The following is a 27,545-nucleotide window of genomic DNA, read 5'->3' on the forward strand; positions in this document are numbered from 1 at the left end:
CCAGACAGATAAACAGACAGCATCAGTATCATTTGGTCAGTGCTCCCAGACAGGTAGATGCAGGATATGGTGGATGCTCACAATTAGAAACGGTGGCTTAACTCACGAGCTCAAGGAAGGCTGCTTAGAAGAAATACAGCCTAGATTCTTCTTCAAGGCAGACCCAGTGAGTATGCTGCAAGAACAAGAAGGATGACTATGGTCAGGGAGAGCTACATTTGCAGGACTTAAGAGTATACAGCAGCCTCCTGATCTCCCATACATACTCCAACATATTCTTACTGTGTGATGTTTAACTATAACCTTCTTCCGTTTTCCTGATGCATATACATTCAAGATGATTGTAAACACCTGGGGGCAGAAACTTTATTTTCATCCTCTTCCTAGCTGTCTTCAGATTCACTGGGACCCAGCAAGTGTTTATTGGACTTAAGTGATTTCAAGTTATGTGGATTCTGGTAAAGAACAGTGGGCACAGATCTGGCCACACAGGCTCAGGGGGTAGACCAATGCATCTGGAACAATAAAAGCCTGGTTGCGATCTATTTCTTAACTTTTCTTTGAATGAATGTTGTCTGTGCTTTGGGGCTCACGGAAGTCTCTTTTGTTTCTTTGTAGAGTGAAGAGTTCCACATTTATACCCAGTATTGCACCAACTACCCAAGGTATGGTTTAATGGCTTTTTGTTTTTGTTTTGAATCCTTACATGCAGTTTTGAGCTCTGTACTGTTGACTTTAAAAGAGCAAAAATTCCGAGGACTCATATATTGGTTGATGCCTTTGGACTGGCAGGCTCTGAAGCTGAGAGAGAGAGATTCATGAAAGGCCCTGAAGAAGACCGGAACATCACTGCATATGTCTGGGGGATGGATAGATCCACATTGTAACGTCGGGCTATCTACTTCCCAGTTAGCCCACTTGAATGCCTGCCACATTTGAAAATGAGTTTGTGTGGCTCAGCTGGGAAGAAAATATGTTCTGGTTTTGCTTGGTGAGCTTGATGAGCTCTCTAAGTTTTATAAAGTTCAGAAATGACAGATCGTGAGGAGCCAGCATGAGGAAGGGGGTCTCCTGTCTCTCTGGGCTGTGGGCTCAGTTTTGCTTGCATCAAAGGTTCAAGGGCAGCCTGAATGTGTACTAAGCACTGAGTGAGAGGCAGAAGACAACTGTCCACAATGCTGGGCATTCCTGTTTCTCTTCACAAGACATTTATTGGGCATTCGACTCTTGAATAGTGTTGAAATCTATAAAAGACAAACACTGAATTAAACATCCATAGTAGCAGAGAGATTCTCAGGGATTAAAGGAACACAGGATGCCCACGCCAGTGCCAGGAACCCAATGGAGTTCCATCAAATGCAGTTCATTACCATCTGCCTAGTTGGAGTTTCCATTGCTGTGAACAGACAGCATGACCAAGCCAACTCTTATAAGGACAACATTTAATTTGGGCTGGCTTATAGGTTCAGAGGTTCAATTCATTATCATCAAGGTGAGAGCATGGCAGCCCCTAGGTAGACATCGTGCAGGAGGAGCTGAGAGTTGTAAATCTTGATCTGAAGGTAGCCAGGAGAAGATTGTTTTCCAGGCAGCCAGGAGAGTCTCAAAGCCCATCCCAATAGTGACACACTTCCTCCAACAAGGCCACACCTCCTAATAGTGCCACTCCCTGGACCAAACCTATTCAAACCACCACACCACCCCTCCCTTCTTCCCATCTTGTGAATGACCTTGCTGAAGGACCCATGACAAACTGACTCCACAAGGGTCCTACAGCTGATGAATGGCTCACTGAGGATATCAACCATGTTTCTCCAGCCCCAGGCCACCTGCCACCCTATTTTTATAATGTTTTGGAGCTTTGCGTGAATCTATGATCAGCAGGCTCTTACAACCCAGCCAGAAAGAGGACTGGGGAGGGGTGACTTGCATCATCAATGTTAGCAGAGGTGGAATACAGTATCAGGTAAAATCCTTGCAGCTGCCGAGGGAAGGAAGGATAAACACTCCCAACCTCCAACACAGGAGTAGTGCTGAAAGACTAGTATGTGGTAAGAAGCCTGAAGTTCAGAATTACTTAACAATAACTTCTCATTGTAGCATTTTCCTATAAACAACAGTCAGGATGTGACGCCGTGGTTATCCATTTGATAGACAGTCATGCCTTTCCCAGGTTTCTCCTAACAACAAAACAACAACAAACAACAACAACAACAACAACGCACATGCTTATTCAGGCATTTGTCACAATCCTCCTCTATAAACACACCCCTAGTTTGTAGGGTTACATTTAAGCATGTTCTCTTCTGATGCAGTGTGAACTATAGGATACCCCAACTAAATCTCATGGTCCTTAATCCAAAACACCACACAGCAGGGGAACTGTAGGTAAAGTCAACTCACACCTCTCCGTAAAAATAATTCCCAAGCGAAAGGGAAGGTGTTCAAACTGACAGATCCGCAAGGTTCTGGGTCTGGTGATCAGAGAGGCTGGCTTGGGAGGGTCTGTCTGTGTGCATTTCACTATGAATATACATCCAAAGGCATAACCTCATTGTAGAGACTTGTTTCCAGTCACAAATTCAGGTTTTTCTGACTTACTGATCAAGCTTTGCCATCGTGGGCTGTTTTGGGATCCAGCAGAAGTGAACTCCTAAGTGGAAGGAGGATTGTAAGAGCTCGTCATTCCTGCAGCACTGTCCCGTACTTAGTGCAGGATCCAAGCAGCCCGTACGCTTTGGAGGAACAGAACACAACTAAATACATCCGTGAGGTCGATTAATAGGGGAGATTAGATACCTGATTGGAATTAATATGGCACGGACTTGGGGCCATGCAGTGGAAGCTCAACACAAAATAATGAGAAATGACCCTCGTGGGAACAGCTGAGGACAGTTTCCCGGAAAGTGTGTCTTGATTTTGAGTCCGACTTTAAGGAAGCCCCTGTTAAGAGAAGGATGCTCTCAATGAAGAAGGCGTGCCTGTAAGTGTCCAGTGTGTGACTTGAGTGTCCTCGTGTCCCCAGGCAGTTTGCTCTGACACCGACTCCATCCGCCCTGTTTTAGCAAGCCAAGAGTACTAAGATTCTTCTCTCCCCTTGAGGAGCAGTCCGGTGGTTGTAAACCTGGCCGGCCGCCTTGGCAAGTGACTTCTTTCTTCCTTCAGGTCACACCCAAGTGATTTCACTGTGAAGAAGCACAGGTCCCTCCCTCCTTCCCCCAGGGACTGGCACAAAGGAGGTCAAGCCATTGTCTTCAGATTCCTGCCCGATTTCAAAGATTTCTAGGAACCTAGAATGCCTTGTGCCCCGATCTGTAGTAGATTCCAATCTTGAGCAAGAACTTGGGCTGTCAGTCAGCCACCAGGCTGCTCAGCAGCTGCACCTGATGACAAGAGACTTCAGAGAAATGCCTCAGTCACACGATGAAGAGTTTCAAATCAGGACTCAAGGGAGAAATAAATCCGACTGAACGGATATTGTCTAAAGCAGAGGCACGGCTGGATTCTAACAGCTTAATTACAAGACTTCTTTCACTTCACATCATTCTAAGGAGTCTTAGTTTGTTGTTTGGCTCCGTCTGATTGTCTCAATTAATTTTGAAAATATAGCAAAGACACAGAAAGAAAAGAATAAAATGATTCCTGCCTGTGTCCAAGTTACACAGCATCAGAATTTTAATCTGCACGAGTATGTGATAACCAATCCTATTAGCTAGCTTGACGTGGAAGGGACATGCATTGTTCTGATTGTAGCTTTAAGATGCATAACTAACCTGGACCCTTGGGGGTACCCAGAGACTGAATCACCAACCAGAGAGTGAGCATGCGCTGGACCTAGGCCCCACGCACATGTGTAACAGAGGAGCAGTTTGTTCTTCAACTGGAACAGGATGGTTCCCCGAATTTGTTGCCTTCCTGCCTGCCTGGAGACCCTACTTCCCTAACTGGGCCACCTTGTCTGGCCTCAGTGGGAGAGGACTCACCTAGTCCTGAAGTGACTTGACATGTGTGTGTTTGGGATGGGGAGTGACTAAGGGGAAGCTCCCCCTTCTCAGAGGAGAAAAGGGGGGTTGGAGGGGAGGATTTGTGTGAGGGGGTACTGGAAGGTGAGGGAAGCTAATATTGGGATATAAAGTAAATAAATTAATTAAGTAATAATCAAAGATGTGTCAAGGTTGTGTATTACTTTGGGGGCTGCAGAAGGGACTCTAGCACCCTTTTCAAATGTTCTGCAGTGAGACTATCAAAAACAGAGAGAGAGGAACTATTCAGAGTTTCTCTGCGAGAAGTCACCCCTGGGAAAGTCGTTCAATGGGTCATACACTTCACAAACCATCGGGGTTGGGAGTATGACAAATGCCATAGTGCAAGGCCAAGTCTGTGATAAAAAGAAACTGTTTTGTCTCAATTCAGGGATGCTGTGCCTTATTACCTGACTTGTAGAAACTGAATCCAGATGTGCAGGATGAGCACTGTACAAAGACATCTGGATGGGGCATGTGTAGGGGCTAAGATTCAATGCTGTGTCTCTTGCCAACCTCCTGATGTAGGGCTGTGTGCCCTTGAAGCCAGAGCCCATGGTTCTAAATCTCTGAACTCAATTTCTTCTTCTAATTCAGCCCATCCAAAAGACAACATTTTAAAACTTGTCCCAAGGCATCCTAGCCAGGAGCTAGCTCTGTTTCAGTCAGGGAGCTAGCATCTAAATAAAAGGCACATTCGTTTTCCCTATCCCACCCATTTTAGGACGTTTCTACTGAGACTGACATTTAAACCTCAAACACCCATGTAAAACACAGCATCACCATGATGAAAACCATGCACTTCTCTTGAAGGTCTGTGGCTGTGCTAACTGAATGCATGAGGAACAAGATGCTTGCCAAGTTCTTCCGGGAGCGCCAGGAAACTCTGAAACATTCACTGCCCCTAGGGTCCTATCTCCTGAAACCAGTTCAAAGGATTCTCAAATATCATCTCCTTCTACATGTAAGTCTCAGCCTCTGCTAGGACATTTGTCAAGGGATGGGGTTTGGGGTGTGTATATTAAATTGGGCTTGGGGAGGGGGGCTTTACAACTAACTGGTTTTCTATTAGGAATCACAGACATGTGTATGCTGGGTCTTACAGCCCCACTGATGACAGGCACATGAAAGGTTACTTTAAACTTGGACAGTGACAGAGCTAAGGGATGGGTTGTGCTGGACAGGGTCAGTTTTCAGGCAGGGAGCTAGCATCTAAATAAAGAGATGGCTCAGACGTTGAGAGAACTGATTGCTCTATCAGAGGTCCTGAGTTCGGTTCCCAGCAACCACATAGTGGCTGTCAACCATCTAAAATGGGATCTGGTGCTCTCTTCTGGTACACAGGCATATATGCAGGCAATACATAATAAATAAATGTTTTTAAAATGTCTTTAAAAAACCGAAGGAGATTTTTGAACTAAGATGCACCTAGATGTCAGATTCTCCTTTCTCGTCCTCTAATGAAGTTCGTAAACATGGGGAAAGTTTTATTGAAGATAATTTGTGATTTGCTTAGCTTTGCAGTGGGGAAACATGGAACATGGGGCTTGAGATACTGAGCACTGTGGCAAGTCTGTCTGCCTGTCTGTCTGCCTCTAGATCCTATAGGCTCACTGTGGCTCATAGCCATTTAAAACAAACAAAGCAAGATAGTGTTATTTTGTATACCAGATTAGAACTCTTACCCTAAAGGGATTTTGGAGGTAGAGGCAGAAGGATTGAGACTTAGGTATCCCCTAGACACAGTGTTTGAGACTTTCCTATACTACAAAAGACTCTACTTCAGCCAACCAACCAATCAGTAAGCAAATAAATAAAAATTTTAAATAAAAGAATTTTAACCCAGAGCCCCATTTTATCAGCATTCGTGGTATCTCTCCCACACAGGCACTAATCAGGCACAACCCTATCTCGCTTCCAAGATCAGATAAGATCAGGCATGTTCAGGGCAGTGTGACCATTGACTGACTGTGTTGTCTCTTTTGAAATGATTCTAGGTTTCTAACTGGGGCTATCATTTCTGGTTTGCTGAGTTCACATGTGTAAAATTTTACCAAAAATTTATCTACTTGCTTAAGAATTGGAAGAATTCTTGGAAGAATTTTCTGTTGTCTTATGAGACCACACTGGAAATCATTCCTTAACTTTTAAGTTAATTCCAAGGACCTTCTAGATTTAGTGGGATTAGTTTGCTAAATCAGTGTCCAGACAGTTGTTAAAAAGGGAAATCATCCCCAGAATACATCTCTTCTAAATTGTGTTAATGTGACATATAAGATATTGTCTTCTAGACAATATTTCCATCAAGAAAATAATCTAAGATCTCAGCTTCTGCAAGTAATCAAGGTCTTTACAAACACTTAGTTGATATTTATAGCTTGTATATACATAATTTGATTGTTATAGATGCCTATGGATAAAAGGAAAGGGGAAGAATGGAAGCTGAACCAATACCAAATTAACTTCTTGTTTCCTTTGAAGTATTTTTGCTTTTACACATAGCTTAGAGTATCCCTCCATGACGCACATCAATTCAGGGTTGAACCACAGGTACGAATTCCCCACAGGACTATTCCCACAACTTCTCTGCCTGTTTATCACTTGACAAAATTGACTCTTAAAGTAAAAGAGGAGATTAATTCGGACCTTAATTTTATAGTACATTTTCCTAAGACTTTTTAATAGGCGGGCCTGAGAGTTGAGAAAGAAAATGTAGATTCTACCTACAGCCAAGCTAGATGAAAAAACTTGAATATTCAATTTTTAACAGTGTTACTGTAAAGTAGGAGGATTAGTCCTTAGGATTATCCCAAAAGCTCCAGTGTCTGCTCTTTAGATAGGCATGACAGATGTCATAAAGCATTTAATGACCAACCTCTTACTTCTACAGATAGTGTATCCTGTAGTGTCTACAGTGGATTGAGTCCAGGTCCCTCCAAATACCGAACTCGGTAGATGCTCAAATCCCTTTACAAAATAACATAGAATGCCATAATGAAACCTATTCCTGTAGGTAGTACGTTCTTCAAAATAATAAAATCAGAGAATTATTTGCAAATAATTCACCTACTTTCCCCCATACATCAGGCTCTAAATAACCTCTAGGTTGCTGATATTATCTAATATAATGTAAAGTGTTCAGCTATTAAATTCATTGGGGAATATGATCTGCAGTGAGCATCTATAGGTGGGTTTTTTGTTTGTTTTTGTTTTGTTTTGACATTGCTCCCAAACAGTATGATATCTATCAATATCCTCAGGTAGATAAAGCTATTCTCAGTCTACCACTGCTAGACCCATGGATGTGGAACCCATGGCCATGGGAGCTCCCTGTATTTATGTAAGATTACTCTTTTTAAGAAGGTGTTGCTTCGAACTAGTAAGCATTTATTGAGGCTAGAGGTGTAGCTTAGTGGTAGAATACTTTTCTGGCCCAAAATTTGGTCTCTAGTACCAAAAATAGGAAAAAGAATTTTCTGACAGCATTGATCTGTTAGGCACAGTGGAGAAGATAAGAAAGAAAGCAAAAGACTGGTGGTAACTCTGTTTGGAATCTTCCGGAGTCTGAGGGCTTAGCAGCAATAAATAATTATAACATAGGTTGTATCCTTTCTTCCTCCTTGGATTGTGAAACTCCATGGTAAGATGTATGGCAGTGCAAACTGCCCTGAAAGGTTCATTTCTTAAACCATGAACTCTTTCTGAATGACTGTTAGAAAAGCCCCCTCTATTTTTCTCCCTCTCTCCACCCCTCTTTCCATTCTTCCCTCTCTGGCTGAATGCTGAGGATCAAATACAGGGTCTATACACACTGAACACACATTCTACCACTGAGCTTTGAACAGAATGTCCCTATGTAATTTTAAGGAATGTTTTTATATCTGCGTGGGGTTTGGTTGTTTGGTTAGTTAATTGGTTGTTGGTTGGTTATTTGGTTGGTTGGTTGGTTGGTTCCTTGATTGGTTGGTTGGTTGGTTGGTTGGTTGGTTGGTTGGTTGGTTGGTTGGTGGGTTGGTGGGTTGGTTGATTGGTGGGTTGGTTGGTTCCTTGGTTGGTTGGTTGGTTGGTTTTTTTTGAGACAGGGTTTCTTTTTGTACCTCTGGCTATCCTGGAACTTGCTCTGTAGACCATGCTAGCCTTATGTTCAGATCTGCCTGCCTCTGGCTCCCAAGTGCTGGGATTAAAGGCCTGTACCCCTACCACTGGCTAGCTAAGCAATGTATTTTTAAAAGATTTTCATCTTTGAGCATGAGAACTATATTATTTAATACTCTCTTATGCTGGCCAACACTACAACTGCTATATCTCCATGTGGCTTATTGTAGGCTTTGTACACTTTATACTGGGACTGTAAGAAACTTTCATCATTCCTGCCCATTTTGTGATTTTTTTGAATGATGGCGATAGATAAATAAATGGTGTATGTGTGTTTATGTATGTATGAAACCAAACATAGAGAATCCCTTTTGCCTCACTGAGTACATGAAAAAAATTTTATAACAGGTTATTTTTTATGTTTTGAAAGGAAATAGAGAATCACCTTGATAAGGATACAGAAGGCTATGATGTTGTGCTGGATGCTATAGACACAATGCAGCGAGTGGCCTGGCACATCAACGACATGAAACGGAAGCATGAGCATGCTGTCCGCTTGCAGGTGAGCACAAAGACAGCATCAGTACCAGGCAGGTGCTCTGACACATTGCTGTTTTCCAATGTGTCAGATGATATATACTTTTCATATACTCAAGGCTACATAAATAATATTCTTCATTTATGATCCTCAACATAGTTCTCCCTGAAGATGGGTCGAATGTGGATAGTGTTAACTGTCTGTTAGAGTAGCTACATAGGACCATTACTTTTAAACTAATAGCTTCTTATAGCTCCTTTGATGAGTGATTAAATATGAGTCTCCTGGGGGCTTTATATCATTATGAATCAATAATTCTTGCTGAAACCAATTTTCTCTAAACTATTTAAGGACTTCTAAAGCCCCTATTCTCTCTTACTAGTTTATACAAAATGGCAGCATACAGTGTAAGAGTAGTCTTAGGCCAGGCGACTTAATTGGGAGGCTGGAGTAGCTCCTTTGTATTTCACTTGAGACATGAGTGCCAAGCACATTGTTTTAGTCTCCTCAACTCTAAAATGTTAACAGTACAGTGACAGGTTTGCTAAGGTCCATCCAGTACCAATATGAACCCTAAATTCTCAGGAACCTTTTCCCCCCTCAGGAACTTTTGATTATGTCCCTGCCTCCTCAAAAAGAAAAAAAAAAAGAACCACTTAAATACATGGGATTGGAGAGGGGGCTCAGTGATTAGGAACACTTGCTGCTCTTGCAGCGGGGAATCGGGTGCATTTCCTAGCATCCACACAGATGGAGGCTTACAATTGTTCATAATTCCAGTTCCAGGAGCTCTGACACCATCTGAGGGCTCCATGAGCACAGGCTCACACATGATGTATGTATGGACGCAGAGGTAGTCAGGACACTCATACTGAGAGTAAAAATAAATCTTAAAACAAAGAAAAAAGAAAGCACATAGCCAGGCAGCTCATTCCAAACTTGTTTGTGACCCTACAAGTAAGACAGAAAGGTGCAGCGAGAATCCACCCAGTGCTCCAGTCAGGAAAGGACGCACCTTTCTCTTTGCAAGTCAGAAGAAAGTCGAGTCACCCTGTAAACAACCAGAGTCTGGTGTGATATGGAGCCTGTCTTGTGGGGCCTCAAAAGATCACAGCATTCTATTTCCAGGAGTTTCTGTTGTTGTTGTTGTTCTTGTTGGTTGTTGTTGTTGTTGTTGTCTTCTAAGCATTAGCAAAAGTTTAATTGTTCAAGGTTTTTTTGTAACAAATATATTATCAGACATCTTTTATATCATCAAAACCAACCAAATGGCTAATTTTTCATGCTGTCTCAAGCTGTGTGACATTCTGAAGATCCTACTAAATCCTGTCTCAAACTTTACTCCATATACACCATTTCTATTTGTAGCCAACAAAGGTAATTTTGTTGGTTTGATTTTGTCCGGTAGTAAGACGAACCCAGGGGATTGCACAAAGTACACACTCTACCACTGAGCTACACACCCAGCTTCCCAAATGAAGACTTCTGCCATTTTGTGGCTTTTCTCAGGTGGTGCTTGTGAATATCTTCAGTTTTCAAAGCAATGAAGTCAGCTTTCTTAAAATTTGATGTGCAACAAATCCTAAAGAGATGTCATATCCCTAATTCATATTTTCTAAGTTCCATACTAAAACAGTGGCAAAGACATGCCACATCCTTTCTTGATAAACAAGAGAGGAGTCTATCTTAGATGACGCCATACTGCTGACTACCCCATGAAGCTTTAGAAAGGTCTAACTGCTGCTGCCACCGCCGGCTATGACACTGGACCATTCAGGAGTGACAGCAGCTGGCAGTTCAGCAACTAAAAATTCAGTCCATTTTGGATAACTCTCAACTAATGGCCTTGCCCCATAAACACAGATATGTCAGTCACTGTCCTTGAGATCCAACAGCAGGCCACTGAGTGTATGATATCTTGCAGTTTGCCTGGTGCTCAGCTCTGAGAAATTTCACCTTTTTTTTCTTTTTTCAGGAGATCCAGAGCTTGTTAACTAACTGGAAGGGGCCAGACCTTACCAGCTATGGGGAGCTGGTTCTTGAGGGAACCTTCCGCATCCAGAGGGCCAAAAATGAGAGGACGCTCTTTCTCCTGGACAAGCTGCTGCTCATCACAAAGAAGAGAGAGGACACATTTACATACAAAGCTCACATCCTGGTGGGTCCTCGTGGGGGGCTGGCATGGCCAAGCCTGGGGGTGGCTGTTTCTGTCCCGTGTGTGCCTCACGCACTGTGCTCTCTGCTGCAGTGTGGCAACCTCATGCTTGTGGAGGTCATACCAAAAGAGCCTCTCAGCTTCAGTGTCTTCCACTACAAGAGCCCCAAGCTTCAGCACACCGTTCAGGTAACAGGCGGACCACTCCTGGGTCCCCAAGCGGGAGAGGTGTCCAGACCCAGCCACCATCTCTAGGTTGCTTCAGGTCTCACTGTTTAAATCTCCCCCTGTAGGCCAAATCCCAGCAAGAAAAACGCCTCTGGATTCTGCACCTGAAGAGGCTGATTCTGGAGAACCACGCAGCAAAAATCCCAGCTAAGGTGAGAGAGAAAAGTCAGCCAGTACACCAAATGTAGAGAGGGCCCAGACCCGAGCTGAGTCTGACAAGAAATACGGCCTAGCTTCACAATGGAGCCTGAAATCCCACCACTCAGGAGGCCGAGTCACGAGGATGGCCAATTAAAACCCTGTCTGCAATAGGCATTTCAGAGGTTACATTGTCGTCGAATTGACAATAGGGAGTCAATGGCACCCACTAAATACTAAAAATTAAATAAAACACACACACACACACACTCACACACAGGTGTGTGTGAGTGTGTGTGCGAGAGAGAGAGAGAGAGAGAGAGAGAGAGAGAGAGAGAGAGAGAGAGAGAGAGAGAGAACTGAAAGACCATAAGGAAGCTTATAGAGAATAGAAACTACTGGGAACCCCCACCCCCCACTTCCCCAGGAGCCCTCAGTCTCGGTGGTTGTGCTGGGTCCTATGGGAACAGGGCGGGTGGGGAACAAGCCCAGTTTGGTGGGGAAAGGAATTTACCAGCAGAGAGCCAGCTGCCCGCCTAACCCAGATCTGTTTGCTGGTGGCAGGGAAACAATAGTGTTGAAAGCCAGGTGGCCCGGGGACAGAAGGACAAAGCGTTCAGCTCTAGACAGTGAGGGCAGGAAGGAAAATACCTCCAGCTTTCTTGAAGTATGAGGAATGTCCTTATGAAGTTGGGGGTGGGTGGGGGTGGGGAGCGGAACCAGGCTGAGATAACAAAGTCACAAAAACAGAAGTGACACCCTGTTCACCAAACACAGCTGGTGTTGGGACAGGAGGGCCAGGAAGTAGGGCAGGAGTGAGGCTGGGGAAGTGGGAGGTGCCTGAGTAACCTATGAAGCAGAACACGAGGCGCATATGCAAGACGGGTCACCCAGGCAACGGGAACAGACGTCACCCTCTGACACCGTGCTTGAGTTGTGGAAGAGCTCTGGGTTGGGAGTTAGCCAGACAGTTAGGTGGGAGCAGAGAAGCATCTGGCAGAGTGAATAAAGGTGGAAATTCAGGTTCTAGCAGCCCAGGATTAGGAGGAGTGGCAGTGATTGAGGCCCTACAGTTTGGCAACACAGCCCACAAGAATGTATAAAGGAAACAAGGTTTCTCTTCTGTGAGGAGAAGGGGGAGGGGGAAGGAGCAGTGATGGCGGGAAGGGAGGGAGAGGAAGAGGAAGGGGAGGGGGCTTTGATTGAGATGTCAAGTGGATTTTTAAAAAATTATTGGGAGAAAAAGACAAGGAGTCTTGGGAATTCCAGCAAGTCACCTGCTGGGGGAGGGGCACTTGGAACCAGAGAGACCGGTAGAGACCGGTAGGATTACAGTAAAGAGCAGGAGAGGACAATGATGAGGAAGGAGGGGACAAACAGATGCAGGGTGTGGGTTTGACAGCCAGGATATTTGCAGTGGGTTGAAAGAAATTAGAGAACAGGCTGATGCGGACCCCACCTCCCAACCCCACAAAGTTCAAAATGGTGCAGTTTAGAGAACAACTCATCAAAGCAAGTCTCTCTATCTGGGTGAAAGACACAGTGTAGGTTTCTGAGCTGTCTGGGGAGACTAGAAGGCAAGAGGATGTGGAAGGGCGGTTTGTCGGGGGAGGTGGAAGAAATAGGACCCATAAACATAGGGATAGTAGAGGCCAGACTTGCAAGGAGTCTGGAGGGCAACGCTGAGGGGAATTAAGAAATCATGAAGGGTCAGAGACACTGCTGTGACTGATGACACAGGAATAGGGTTGTCCTTGAAAGTGGAGAGGGTCAGATTCCATGCAAAGGAAGTCTGTCACCGGAGGTGACTCAGGTCCCTTCTGGAAGATGACAAAGACCTGCCTGGGGCTGCTACATGAATCAGTCTGGCGTCATAACAAACCACTTAGCAGTATGGGAACTGCCCTAAGGGAGTATGGCATCCAGGATTCCTCTGTGGGGAGGGGGCAGGTGGAGCTGGGGAACAGAGAACTGTGCACTCTCATGAGCCTAGACCTGCAGTGACTATGAGCAGGGAAAAGAGACTTCTGGTCTGTGATCAGCCGGTTCTGCGGGAAATATGGAATCTGTAGTTGAAGACAGTTCCTGGTACCCTATCTGGGAAGAAGGGCAATTCTGGTGCGTTCATGTTCTGGGATGGCCTTATTACCAGGCTGCTGCTGTGAAGTAGAAGAAACAGTTATTAGAGATAAAGTAGCAACAGACTAAAATGGAGGGGTGAGTGGCCATCCATGAGGATGGTGGCATGTCTATGATGAGATCAGGAGGAGGGAAGTAGGACAGGAAGTGACATCAAGGTCATAAGAGTGGTACCGAATGGGAAAAATCGGAAGGAATTCTGGGAAAGGAGAGTTTTGCCTTTGGTTGGTTGGTTGGTTGGTTGTTGGTTGGTTGTTGGTTGAGACAGGGTCTCACTATATAACGCAGGCAAGCCTTGAACTTGGAACCCCCCTGCTTTGCCTGTTGAGTGCTGGGATCACATGTGTACCCTGTATGCCCAGCTTACTTATCTTCTACATAGTTTGAAAAGATTTCCAGGCTGGTCTCTAGAGTCTGTGCCAGTCGTGGTTTTATGTTCAGGAAATGATTGTGCAGAGAGGTGTGTGCTTGGACTCAGGTGTGAATTTCACTTTATCAACTGTTGTGGCATAGAAGGGAGCTCATGCAGAAGAGTGGTCATCTTCTTTTATGGTTACTCAGAGGCAATACCCTTCTGCAGGATGGCACTGTGTCTTTGATATGCCCCACCCACTTTTCACAAGAATCCTGGGAAAATCAAATTGCTTAATTAGATTCTGAAAGACAATTATAGTCAATTATCAAACGAGACAGATCACTTGCCTACCTGCCCTCTTCCTTCCATTCTATGTATTCCTGGTGGGTTTCCCTTAGTGCTTAAAACAATTAATACAGCCACAATAAAATTATTCTTTATTAGTTATTAGTCCATTTTATTCTAGTTATTAATCCATTTAGAATCTAAAATGGATTTTAATTTACAACATATTTAACACATACACATTGCGAAAAGTATACTGCATTCTTATTTCACACTCAGTAAAATATCTCAGAGGTGGATTATGTTCTTCCTCTGATAGAAATAAAACAGGGTTCAGAAAGAGGAAGTAAATTGTCCACGTTTTACAATTAGTGTGTCTGGCGTAACAGATTCAGACCCAATCATTTGACTTCAAGGAGCCTCTAAATATATTTCTCCCACTAGAAATTAAAACAGACTTAATATACTTTATCCACTATAATGTTAAAAGTAATTCTTTGCTCTATTTAAGTACAGTTATTAAATGAAGGTTGTTTTTTTAAGATCTTTCATCAAGACTACTCAATTGTTTTCTTAAGGTTTTCCAAATGTATTTATTTCTGTGAAATCAAACAAGTGTGTAATAGGACACTTTAAACAACCAGACCTGTATACCCCATCCTGTGATGTCAATACAATCTCCCATGAGTCACTGAGTTCTGCCAACCGCTAGCCAGACCTCTAGCTCCCTAGTGGGCCTTGGCTGACACCCAGTGGACAACCTGAAAAGAGTTCTTTTCTGAAGTAATTTACAAGACTTGAGGGGATTAAGCCTTCTTATGGAATAGCTTTGTTAAAGGAATTTCTTGGAACTTGTCACATGCCCCATTTATATACATACTGAGCCAAATTAATTGAGCATAAAGATGAAGTAAGTGCTTTTATGTGTTAAATGTTAAAGTGCAACTTAGCCACTTTCCAGAGATCAAGCTGTCATTCGAGTTTGAAATTAATTCCAGCTATGATCTCAGTATAAAATAGGAAGATAAATATATGAAGTAGAAAACTATTTTCCTCAAAATTAAAGAGACTGTTACTGTTTTATTTTCCTGTCTGTGCCTCCATTTTTTAAAATTCTGATTATCTTTCAGGCCAAATAGTTTTACATGATATCGCAGACTGCAGCAAATTAGAAACAAAATCATTTTAGTTAATATAACAGCGTATGTCAATTAAATTATATTACCCTTGGGGAAAATGTAAACAGCATTGGAAAGGAAGAAACATCACCTCAACTGATTTCCTCCCCTGAATCAATTGGTAAAATGATGGATTAAAACAACCTGTCTATGTCTAAGCATTAGCAACATATAGCAACAAACCTCAAAGCATTCTGGGTAGAAGTGCCAAGTGTGTGAAGAGAGGAAGCCTCAGGCATTGGGCTCTATTCCCCAGAAGGGTAGAGACAGGGGCTGTGCCTGTGCATGACAGTTGATCCTAATGGCACTGGGAAAGGTAGGTCCTGTTACCACCCCCCCCCCACCTTACAGCTGAGAAAACTAATCCGGAGAGGTGAGAGAGCTGCCCCCACGGGTTGCTCTTAGACATAAATGATTAAACTGCAAGTGTACGTAGTATGCTGCAGGTTGTTTCTGCTTTTGCTTTTACTCCTCTAAACAATACAGCATAAAGCTTATCTATAAGGCCTTTACCTGGGGGTATTATAAGTAATCTAGAGCCAATTTAAAGTTTATAGGAAGACATGTACAAGTGCCGTATAAATGCTCTATCTCTCTATAGAAGATTTGGGTATCACAGTCTTGTTCTTGCCTCGTTGCTGTGATTCCCTGAGGAAAGAAGCAGCTTAGGGAGGACGGGTTTGTTTCAGCTCACAGTTCCAAGTTACACTTCATCATAACAGGAACATCAAGGCAGGAACTTAAAGCCAGTAGTCACATTATATCCAAAGTCCAGAGCAAAGAGAAATTAGTACCTGTGGGCTACTACGAGCTCACTGTCTCTGGAGTAATTAAGGACACAGCCCCAGGGTTATGACACATACCAATTGGTTTTCCCATACCAATTAACAAAATTAAGATACCCACCCCTAGATATGCATACAGGTCAACTTGATCTATGCCAGAGAGTCTCAACCTGTAAGCCAAGACCCTTTGTGGGGTCAAATGACCCTTTCACAGAGGTCACAGATCAGATATCCTGCATACCAGATATTTACAATATGATTTTTAACAGTAGCAAAATTATAGTTATGAAGTAGCAACAAAAAAATGTTATGTTTGGGGATCACCACAGTAGGAGGAACTGCATTAAAGAGTCGAAGCATTAGGGAGTCTTTCATTGAGACTCTGTTCCCAAGTGAGACTAAATTGTGCCAAAGTAACAGTTAAAACTAACCATCAAGTCTTTGCTGTAGTGGATCAAGTGGACAGCGTATGCTAATCCTCATCAGGATAATCTTTGAATCTCCTGAACTATGTATTAATGCCTAAAAGAAATAGTGAGGGTTTGAGGGTTTTCTTTTTCTCTAAAATCCATTTATTTGGGTATGATAAGATCTCCATCACACTTGTTCATTTAAAAAATTAATGGGAGGAAAAAAATTAATTCTATCTACATTTTCTCTCTTTCAGGCCAAGCAAGCAATTCTTGAAATGGATGCCATCCGTAAGTTTGTTGTTGTTGTTATTGTTGTTGTTGTTGTTGTATTTTGTGTTGTGTTGTGTTGTTGTTTCCTTAGTATTCTTTGAGATACTGTTGTTCATTTGTGACCATTTCAAAGCCCGTACATTGTCATTTATAAGACACTAGCAGCAGTTCACCCTGCCTTAGCAGCTGGAGCAGACATGACCATCCCTTCCTAAGATACTCATTTGTTTCTGCTCTGAGTCTCTGGTTTATCTGTGGGGCACTGGATGGCTAGCCACACTTCTGGTTTCTGTAGATCCTAACACTGTCAGAGCTGCCTCCACAAAGGGCTCAGCTTTACAACATACAGTTCATTTATCCTTTTATCCACTCCTTAAAAAAAACAAAAGTCCCTTTTGATTATTTACAAGAACAGCGAAACATTTGTAATGTAGCACCAAATTCTGAAAATTCCAGCCACCCTGTACAGTCACTACCCTTCACTTGCTCCTGTGGTTCTCTTGGCAGACCATCCAGGCTTCTGTTACGATCCTAAGGGAGAGGTGAAGACACCATGTGGTTCAGCACCACATCGGCTGAGGCGGAAGTCAGGTAAGCAGGATGTTATCATCAAACTGTAATGCCAAGAGGAACAGGAAGTGAGTACTTTCTAACCGATAGGCATTTTCTGGCTGCTTGTTGTGTGAATACAACCGAGGCTACCATTAAAAAGATAAACAAAACAAAACCAAAACAAAAAACCTCTCTAGCTTTTCTTTAAAACTCCTCTCTACTTAATTTTCTCCTAGTGAATATAAAATATGTCAACCAGCCGGGTGTGATGACTCTGTCTTTTGTCCCAAGCAGAGGCAGGCAGATCTCAATGAATTGGATGCCAGTCTGATGCTATATAGTAAGTTCTGGGCCAAACAGAGCTCCACAGTGAGACTCTGTCACAGGCAGACAGCTGCTTTATATGACACCTTGCCAATGACAAATACCCCCTTAAGGCCTGTTTGCAGTTGCTTGTGGAAAGTATACCTTGTGATTGACACATACAGCATCTTCAAGCTTACTATTCTGATATGTGTTTGCTAAGTCAGATGTCATGTCACATGTCGTATTCTCTTAACTCTCAGATTTTGGTTTTATATGATGCTTACCAAGTCCATTTTCCCCTTTACTATTCTAGGGTAGATAATGCCTAAGATTTCTGCTTTTAAGGCCCTTTGTGAAGGAGACCAAAAAAAAAAAATTAAGGAGTAAACAACAGTCTCTTTGATAAAGCTTTGGCACGTGTGGATAGAAAAGAGAGTGGAAAGATAGAAGAGAGAGATTCCAGGAAGAAGAAAGATTTCACAGAGCCAAAGGCTGGTAAATACCCTTGACAGAATGTGAGGCCAAGGCAGGTAGAGCTGAGATCATCCAAGCACAGCCCTGGGACCTGAACCAGCAGCCCTTGGGACAGACAGGATACGCCAGCAGTTCTGCCTGGCTGGAGTGAGGGAAGGAGCTGAGGTGGAAGAAGATGAGGCACAGTAGAAAGATGAGGAGGGAAGGCTGCAGATAGGAGTCTGACCATGAAGACTCAGCAGGCCGTGCATGAGTGAAGACAGCAACTTGATGGAGACCAGCAGCCCTGCTGGTCAGAAGTGACAAAGGCCTGGAAGCAGAACAGTGACTTGCATCAGGTTTAGGGATGCGGAGTGGTAACTTTTAGTGAGCTAGTGCATCCATTGGGGGAAACCAGAGAAGTTGAGAATGGCATCACGGTCACTAGCTTGATAAACTGGCAGCAAATAGAGGTGAAAGTTCAAGAGGAAGAAGTGAGCTCTGACTGGGAGGAGCAAGCTGGCATAGCCAAGGCATGAGTAAGCTGTGCAGCCTAGAACATAACACCCAGTTACCAGCTCAGAAGCTGCAGTGGGACGGAGTCCTTCCAGAGGGTGGTGAATTGGTACAGTAGCACCTGCTCTTCCCTTCTGACTCCTGACCCTTTAGAGTTTATCCAGCCATTTCAGCAGGGTGAATGGCTGGTACCTGAGTATCCCTGACCACTGAGAATTTTGATAAATTCAACAGAGCTTTAATACAGCTCAGGGCTGTGGATGTTGCTCCATTGATAGTGTGCTTGCCTAATATGCACGAAGCCCCGGGTTCCTTCCCCAGCTCCACATAGGTGGGGCTCATGCCTGCAATCTTCAGGTCTGTAATCTCTGTACTGGGGAAATGGAGGCAGGAGCGTTGGGAGTTCAAGGTCATCCTCAGCTTCTTAGCAAGTTCAAGACCAGCCTGAGATGCATGAGATCTGTCTAAAACAAAAGGAAACTGTCTAGAACTCTTAAAACATCAATAAGATACTAATTTATTTATGAGGGGAAATATTGATTTGCAAATGATGGTGGCTTTGCTCTCTCCTCAGAGCCTTCCTCTCGATCACACAAAGTGTTGAAGACCAGTGGTAAGTCCAAAAATAGTTACATTTTTCACTCTCATTAATTCTGAGTCAAACGTAACAGAAGAAAATTGTGCGTTAGGTGCACTGTAGATTGGTGAATTTGTTAGCCCGACTGCAGGAAGATTAGCTATGTCTGTAAACAAAAGAGTCTTTGCAAACAGTCAATTGATGCAATCTGATCTGACAGACATAATTACCATCTATCAGAAAAACAGAAATACTATCAACAAAAACAAGAGGGAAAAACCCCTTAAATGTATATATCTAATATATATGCTATATATGTCTAAGCACATACACATGCTCCAGCTTCACAGAAGAAACAAAGCACCAATAAAATTTAAAATTTGAAACATCATCTGCATCCATAATTAGAAAAAACATTCATTTAAATGAGAGAAATAGGGGCTGGGGATTTAGCTCAGTGGTAGAGCGCTTACCTAGGAAGCGCAAGGCCCTGGGTTCAGTCCCCAGCTCCGGAAAAAAAAGAACCACAAAAAAATAAATAAATAAATAAATAAATAAATAAATAAATAAATAAATAAATAAATAAATGAGAGAAATAGAGGCAAGGAAGCTATGAATTTGACCAAAAGATACTGCAAAACTCTTGTGGAGGAGGGTAAATTTTTACAGCTTCTTCTAAGAAAATTTAGTAATTCCCATGTGTGTTCAAAGCGGGCATTTGCCTTTGACTCAATTTGACCTCTAGGCCCATATAGATGTGTCAGCAAGTATGACTAGAACCCTGCCTGGACTCTTCACAAGGCGGGAGAGTCTCACAAGGGGCTGGGCCTTGGTATGGTGGAGGCCAAGTCTCATTCCACATGCTCAGAGCACTTGGTATCACTCTTGTGTTCCTCCTGGTACAGAACAGTAACTGCAGAAACTATCACTATATGATGGTCATCCTCAGCTTCATAACAAGTTCAAGGCCAGCCTGAGGTACACCAGACCATGGCTAAAAACAAAAGGAAATAATGTTTCTTCTTCTTTTCTATATAATTTAAACTACCTAGCTCTTTTTAATTTTATGTGCACTGGTGTTTGTCTACACCTATGTCTATGTGAGGGTGTTGGAACCCCTCAAATGGAGTTACAGACTACGAATTGCCATGTGGGTGGTGGGAATTGACCCTGGATCCTCTGGGAAAGTAACCAATGCTCTGAACCATTGAGCCATCTCTCCAATCCCCTGTAGAGCTCTTAAGATGTGAATAAACTACTAGTTCTGTACAAGGAATACTTGACTTGGTGGGGTTTTTTGCGACATTTTAATAGCGCAGCATAAAATGTCTATCTAGTAGGAAGTGGTCTGTTTATGCACATGATAGGATGTTCTGTTGTTAAAAGTCAGTCTCTATCTACTACCAAATGCCTATAGATTTAGCAGAAAATATATTGAGGTGTATTGCATCTTTATTTAAAAATAAACAGAGCAACTGTGCCTTGCAACAAGCTGGAGAGAGTAGTTGTGGGATCCAGAAAGATGAGCTGAACTGTCCCACTATAGAGATGGTTCTCAACCTGTGGGTCATGACTGTCTTGGTGCCCTTCTATCTCCAAAGATATCTCCAGTATGACTTACAACACTTAAAAAATTACAGTCATGAAGTAGCAGTGAGAATAATGCCATAGAGGGTATGGGGGTCATCACCACAATATGGGGAACTGTATCAGAGTCACAACATTAGAAAGGTTGTGAACCTCTGCTCTAGGAGGAGGAATTTGTGGGGAAAGAAGTCCTTTTTATAAGCTTGCATAACTAAACAACTCTTAAAGGTGAAATTTGTATCATCGGGGTATCTATAAAATACAGGCATGAATCCCTCTCAATGACACGGCTAAGGAGACCTGTGGATAAAGACTTCATCTTCATTTAAAACCCCCAAATGTCTAAAAACCAACAGAAGCCTCCTTGCATCTACAGGGGACTCCCATGGCCTATGGCATGGGTTTTCTTTTCTATGTTTTTGTTGGGAAGTTTAGGGACCTATTTCCCATGAGCTGTTGCCCTCGGGGATGCAGGAGACAGCTTTGGCTCTCAATGTAAAGTGACCCTGCAGTGGGAAAGGATGTAGAACATACATGAGGGACCCAAAAGGCTCAACGCTCTTAAGGCTCAATTAGTAGCAATACATATACAAGCCATGTAAGAATATGAGTGCTTACCTATGTATGGGATAAACTTTAAATTCTCAAACTTAAAACATTTGTATTTACTTTTCAGAAACCGCACAAGATATCCAGAAGGTAAGCACAGCCACATTTCTCCTGAAGGGTTCGCTGTGGGCGCCTTTCACCTTAGCGTCTATCCTTATTGGTCAGGCCCAGCCTAAAGTGTCAACATTTACTTTCCATTTTGACCTTCTTATTCAATTTGCATGTTTATCCTTGATTTAAGGGAAAACTAATTCTTTTCAACTTATTCCCTCCCTGTCGCACCTCTTTCAATTCAGGCATTTCTACCCATCTATCCCTACGGCTCACCTCTCTCCTTAGAAGCTGTGCCTACCCTTAGGAAGTAACCCTTGGGTAAAGCTAGTGTGATTGGTCTATTACCTCTGTTCATGTTAAAGCCAGCTCCTGACCTCCTAGGTATAGCTCCCTTCCCAAAGCACTGGCTCAGGTGACCTTTTGAATATGGTCCTAAGGCAGGTTCAATAGCGCCCAAAGTCCCTGCTACTTGGGAAACAGAGGCAAGAAGAGTACATGAATTCAGGAGTTTAAGATCAGCCTGGGCAACATACTGAAACTCATCTCAAAAAAAAGAAAAAAACCAAAAAACAAATATATATATTTATATTCCTTCTGCTGATATAGCAAGTATGATGCGTAGAATACAATGAACCTTTGCTACGCCAAGTTGTATCAGTCAGGGCTTGTATTCCTCTGACAAAAGATTAGGAGGTGGGAAACATTCCCTAGTAGAGCTGCGCTTGCAACCTAGCACGTCGGAAGTGCTGAGTTAAAATCTTACCAGAAGAGCTGGAGCAATGGCTCAGAGGTTAAGAGCACTGGCTGGTCTTCCAAAGGTCCTGAGTTCAATTCCCAACAACCACATGGTGGCTCATGACCATCTGTAATGAGATCTGGTGCCCTCTTCTGGCAAACAGGCATACATGCGGGTAGAATATTGTATACATAATAAATATAAATCTTAAAAAAAATCTCACCACTAAAGAAAAAGAAAATAGTTTAGTCCTATTGAAAGCTATGTGCCCAGATTTATCACTTGGAAAGAGGAGCTGTGAGTATCCTGACTTGAGTGGCCACTGATGAGCTGTCTTAATGAACAGACAGTTCCTAGGGTATTTATTGTAGTTTCTTATGTAAAAGCTAAGGATCTGTCCTTCTTATCCAAGAGGGCATGGGCCTGGCAATCTCTCCTCCAAATCCCTTTTACATTATGGTTTAGTCCAAGGACAGAATGAGCTTGTTTATAAAGGCTGTTGAGGGGATTGTGGAGGGTGGCTGTTTTCTCATTTTAAAACCCTAGCACTTGGGAATCAGAGGCAGGAGCATATCAGTGAGTTGAAGTGAAGTCTGGCCTACAAAGTGAGTTCCAGGCTAGCCAGGACTACACATTGAGACCCTGTCTCAAAAAGCAAAAGCAAAAACAATAACAAAAATAACAACAATAACAACAACAACAAAAGAAACCCTACTTCAAATTGTCTAAAAATCAGCTTCAACTTCTGAGGTGATTTCAGTGGCTCTAAGATGGACTCATTTTTTTTTTCAGATACTATTGGTTTTCATTTGGAAACATTTGAAACGTTGTAACTTTATTGATTCATCATTATAAAACCTATTTTCTGAGCTCCGCTTAAATTGGGTCAGTGAAGAAGGTACCCTGCCCTTCCATGTAGCTGTGGTAATCCTGGAGCCGAGGCTCTCTCAGTACCTAAGTAAATGTTAAAAGTAAAGCTTTTCCATCTCCGGAACTTTCCAACAATGCTCAACAAAGTCCAGCCAGGAAAGTCCACTTAGGAACTGCTACACTATATGAAGACAAAAGCAACAAGGAAAAGCAAAACAAAACAAAAACTACCAGTGTGTTGCTTCAGTAGCAAAATTCCATCTCCTAACAATAATGTGCTGAGTGTAAGAACAGACAGACCTGTTACTTAATAACAGTTGGGTATTTTTTCCAGAATATATATCCTGGACCCTTCACCCTCTGTCTACAGTGACTAAGCTCATATATAAACTTGGGTTAAGACCTGGATTCAATCTACTTTTGCCATTTATAAACACTTCTTGCTAGCTATTTAACATTACCAGGATCTAGCTTTCTACTTTATAATATTATTATCAAGACTTACTATGATAATATAAATTTTTTAGAATTATTTATTACACACACACACACACACACACACACACACACACACAAGCTATCTTCAGACCCACCAGAAGAGAGCATCAGATCCCATTAAAGATGGTCAAGAGCCACCATGTGGTTGCTAGGAATTGAACTCAGGACCTCTAGAAAAGCAGTCAGTGCTCTTAACCACTGAGCCATCTCTCCAGCCCTATAATATAATTTTTAAAGATGCTTAATACAATATTTGGTAAAAGGCAAATGTATCCACCATAAATGATAGCTGTTATCAAGTTAATAAACACCCAAAGTAGACTTTGTGGAAAAGCAAAGAAAAAAAAGGTCACTTTGGTCCTGGTAAAGGTTTCTGGCTTATATTCTATGCTGTGACCAACAAGACATTTATTATTTTTTAATCTTAGAACCTCATCAGGTCTCTGAATGACATATTGGACACAACGTTTTAGCTTCAAAAAACACTGCCATCTTTGTTCATTTTAGGTGTTATTAAGATACAGATTAACATCAGGTTTCCTAGTAACCCAAACCTCTGGGACTTCTGGGGATGGACAAGCTCCAGAATCATTTTTGGTGCAAAAAACAAAGCAATTTTGTTAGGCCTTCAAAGGCTGTCATGACTTAATGAGTGAATATTAACTTAGCTCCATTATAAGTAGCTTCTGGGTCCCTGTCTTTTACAAGCATCATCTCAGGAAAAGATGTTAAAATGTCAGATAAAAATATTTATAAAGGCAATAAAATGATACACAGATATTTTCTGTGTGTGAAATTTTATTTTAAAAGATTAAGTGATTAATTAATTATTAAATGATTAATTTTACATTTTAAAGTTTTAATAGAAAAACATTAGGAGACGTTTTACTTCTGTACTACCTACTCCTACCTTTCCTGTTGTGCTTTCTGCTACTACAGACTGACAAGTGATAAGCAGTCCTTGCTAATCTGATGTTTCCAATAGGTTACTTGTAGGGCTTTAGTCAGAAACATGTCTCTCTGTGGTCCTATTTAGTTTGAACAAGATGTAACTACTTCAGCTCCTTGAAGCTAGTTCTTCTGTGTACAGAATAGTATCTGGGCAATATCCCCTCCAGTCTGCAGCTCCCATTGTAAGACCCGGGCCAGTCTATTCTCCTCATACATTGATATCCTCAGGAGATGGAGGTTTTAGGATACATTTAGGATGTAGGATACATTTCTACATTTAGAATACATTTGGCATGTTGCTCTCATTAGGAGATGGGATTTTATATGGCCAAGCTTCATCAAGAGAGACTCTAAGAAAAATATTCCCTTGTTTTAATTTTTGATTAGAAACCATGGTTGTCTGGATTTTTACTTCCAAACAGATAACTAAGTATTAACTAAATATATTTTTAAAAATAAACATTAAACTACCATTATCTCAAACAGCCAATTCAGCTCCTGTACTAAAGCCTTTTTGCCTGGAATCTATAAATCAAGGTCAGGTTCACAGTGAGCCTTCCAGATATTGATATATATCATCCAGTTACTGGAAGAGGCTCTTGATAGGAACAGAAATTATGAAAGGCTCTCAGGAGAAAGGCACTAAAATGAAAATTCCCTAAAATCTTGCATACAACCAAGTGTTAAGGCATAGGCCCCAATGCATACTCGTTTATACAATGAATATCTAGCACACTTGCTAGATGTTTGCTTCTGTTCTGTTTGGGAGCAAAGGTTTTAACTAGGAAGGGAGAGTTACTAGTTTGCAGCCTGGATTTCCTCAATATAATACTAATATAACTGTATCCTAGTTCAGAGACTGACTATAAAAAGACAGACAGAAGACATCTGCAAGTTGTCTATGGCCCAGGGTTTTTTTGATTAATTAATTTATTTATTTTATGTGATTATACTGTAGCTGTCTTCAGACACACCAGAAGAGGGCATCTGGTCCCATCAAAGTCCATTGTGAGCCACTATGTGGTTGTTGGGAATTGAACTTAGGACCTCTGGAAGAATCATCAGTACTCTTAACCCCTGAGCCATCTCTCCAGCCTATAGCCCAGTTTTTAAGTAAATATCCCTGCCATGTCTTCCCCCTTTTCAAAAATCTGAAGTGTTCTTCAAGTCAGTGAAAACAGACAATGTCTATTGGTCATTTTCTTTAAGAATGTGGCCATCTGGTTGCACAGGTGGCTGCACAGGTGACATTCCCCAGTCACCTGTGGAATCTTCCTTGTGGTATAATCATTCAGTTCATATGTGTCTGTCTGATCCAGGTTTCTAGAGAGGAAAGCTCTTCCCAGCTAACTTCTGCCGTACCTGCCCAGAGGAACCGCCAGCCCGGCAACGCTGCAGTCTTCAATATGCTTCGCGGGGGAGGCAGTGTTAGAGGCCTGTGGATGGATCACCACATCCAGCAGCCCTTCTTTCCAAGCCGCCGGACTCCACAGGAGAATGAGGACGATGATGATGATTACCAGATGTTCGTCCCGTCCTTTTCTTCCTCGGATCTCAACTCCACCAGGTTGTGTGAAGAGAACACTTCAAGCCGCCCTTGCAGCTGGCATCTGGGACTGATTGAGCCCACAGAGATCTCCAGCTCTGGTCACAGGATAGTCCGACGGGCCAGCAGTGCTGGTGAAAGCAACGCCTGCCCTCCTGAAGTAAGACTTAGGGACAGTGATGGCTCCCAGTACTGTCCAGGGAGAGAAATGCAGAACAGTCCTCAACCAGGAGGACAGGGAGGGATGACTCCCTTTGGGTCATCCGTAGAGTTAACTATTGATGATATAGACCATGTCTATGATAACATTAGTTTTGAAGACTTAAAGTTAATGGTTGCTAAGCGGGATGAAACTGAATCCTCTTTCTCCAAATCATCCAGAGACTCTGTTCGCCCCAAGAGCACCCCAGAGTTAGCCTTCTCAAAGAGACAGGCTAGCCACAGTACAAGCTCTCTCCACTCAAAGAAAGAGACAGCCTCCAGCGGTCAAGAGGCATCCAACCAAAGCATACATGAACACCAGGAAGTGGAAGAAAACATCTATGACACCATAGGTCTTCCAGACCCACCATCGCTGAACTTTCAACGCAGCAGCCTTCAGCAGCCCAAACGGAGCACCTTCCTGGGTCTGGAAGCTGATTTTGCATGCTGTGACAGCCTGAGACCATTTGTCTCCCAGGATAGACTCCAGTTCAGTGAGGATGACATATCTTACCACCAGGGACCCTCGGATACTGATTATTTGAGTTTGTTATATGACTCTCCCCGCTGTAACCTGCCTATTGCAGATAAGACTCTGTCGGACAAATTGTCTGAAGAAGTAGATGAAATCTGGAATGACCTGGAAAATTACATCAAGAAAAACGAAGACAAGTCGAGAGACCGTCTCCTTGCAGCCTTTCCAGTGAGCAAAGATGATGTGCCAGAGAGGCTGTATGTCGAGAGCACCCAGGAGCTGAGCAGAGATGCAGGACGTGCCACATCTATGCTGGCCCTGCCCGGAAGCCAGACTTTCCTCACGCCTGGGGAAAGCAGGGTTGTCAGAGCTAGCAGGGCCAACTGCTCCCTGGAGGATGACCTTATTTCAACAGAAGGCTCCTTCCTAAGTCTTAACCAACTCTCTCTGGTCAGTGACGAGCCTTCTGAGGACAATCCCTATGACCTGGCCAGCTGCAGCCTGCCCCAAACAGACCCGGAAAACCCTGACCCTAGGATGGAGATCACAGACAAGACCAAGAGCAGGGTCTTTATGATGGCCAGGCAGTATAGTCAAAAGATTAAGAAGGTAAATCAGCTTTTGAAAGTGAAAAGCCCAGAGTTGGAGCAGCCACTGTCCAGTCAGCATAGGCCCATTCACAAAGATCTGGTGGCCATCTTGGAAGAGAAGAGGCAAGGAGGACCTGCCATTGGTATGTTCCATACTCTATTCTTCCTTATCCAGAATCATGTGTGGGAACAACTTCCCAATTCTTACTGTCCTTAGAAGGAATACCCCCATGATGACACTGCCATTCAAATCTCAGACCACAAAGGCCACAAAGCCACTGTTGGCCCTTCCCACTTTACCTCAGTTGGATCGTGTCCACTAGAGCATGTTTGGGCCTCAGGGTTTGGTACACATGTAATATTGCTACAGAGTTGATACTTTTGGGAAAACATTTCTCAAAAAGAGCCAGAAATGTAAAAGAA

At 42.8% G+C, this 27,545-nt stretch overlaps 1 protein-coding gene across 8 annotated transcripts in view; it reads left to right on the plus strand.

Annotated features, from left to right (window-relative positions):
- Positions 1 to 27,545, plus strand: part of Plekhg1 (pleckstrin homology and RhoGEF domain containing G1) — a 222,922-nt gene that overhangs the window by 186,006 nt on the left and 9,371 nt on the right. For all 8 annotated transcript variants that reach the window (XM_087588358.1, XM_087588368.1, NM_001429014.1 and 5 more), the window contains 11 exon segments: positions 619 to 665; positions 4,836 to 4,986; positions 8,548 to 8,679; positions 10,631 to 10,813; positions 10,904 to 10,999; positions 11,104 to 11,190; positions 16,586 to 16,619; positions 17,109 to 17,192; positions 19,003 to 19,041; positions 21,269 to 21,291; positions 25,630 to 27,265. In XM_087588358.1, coding sequence (XP_087444484.1) covers positions 619 to 665; positions 4,836 to 4,986; positions 8,548 to 8,679; positions 10,631 to 10,813; positions 10,904 to 10,999; positions 11,104 to 11,190; positions 16,586 to 16,619; positions 17,109 to 17,192; positions 19,003 to 19,041; positions 21,269 to 21,291; positions 25,630 to 27,265 — 2,512 coding nt within the window.

The sequence above is a fragment of the Rattus norvegicus genome, chromosome 1 (assembly GCF_021556685.1).
Source record: "Rattus norvegicus strain SHRSP/BbbUtx chromosome 1, alternate assembly SHRSP_T2T, whole genome shotgun sequence".
NCBI lineage: Eukaryota > Metazoa > Chordata > Mammalia > Rodentia > Muridae > Rattus > Rattus norvegicus.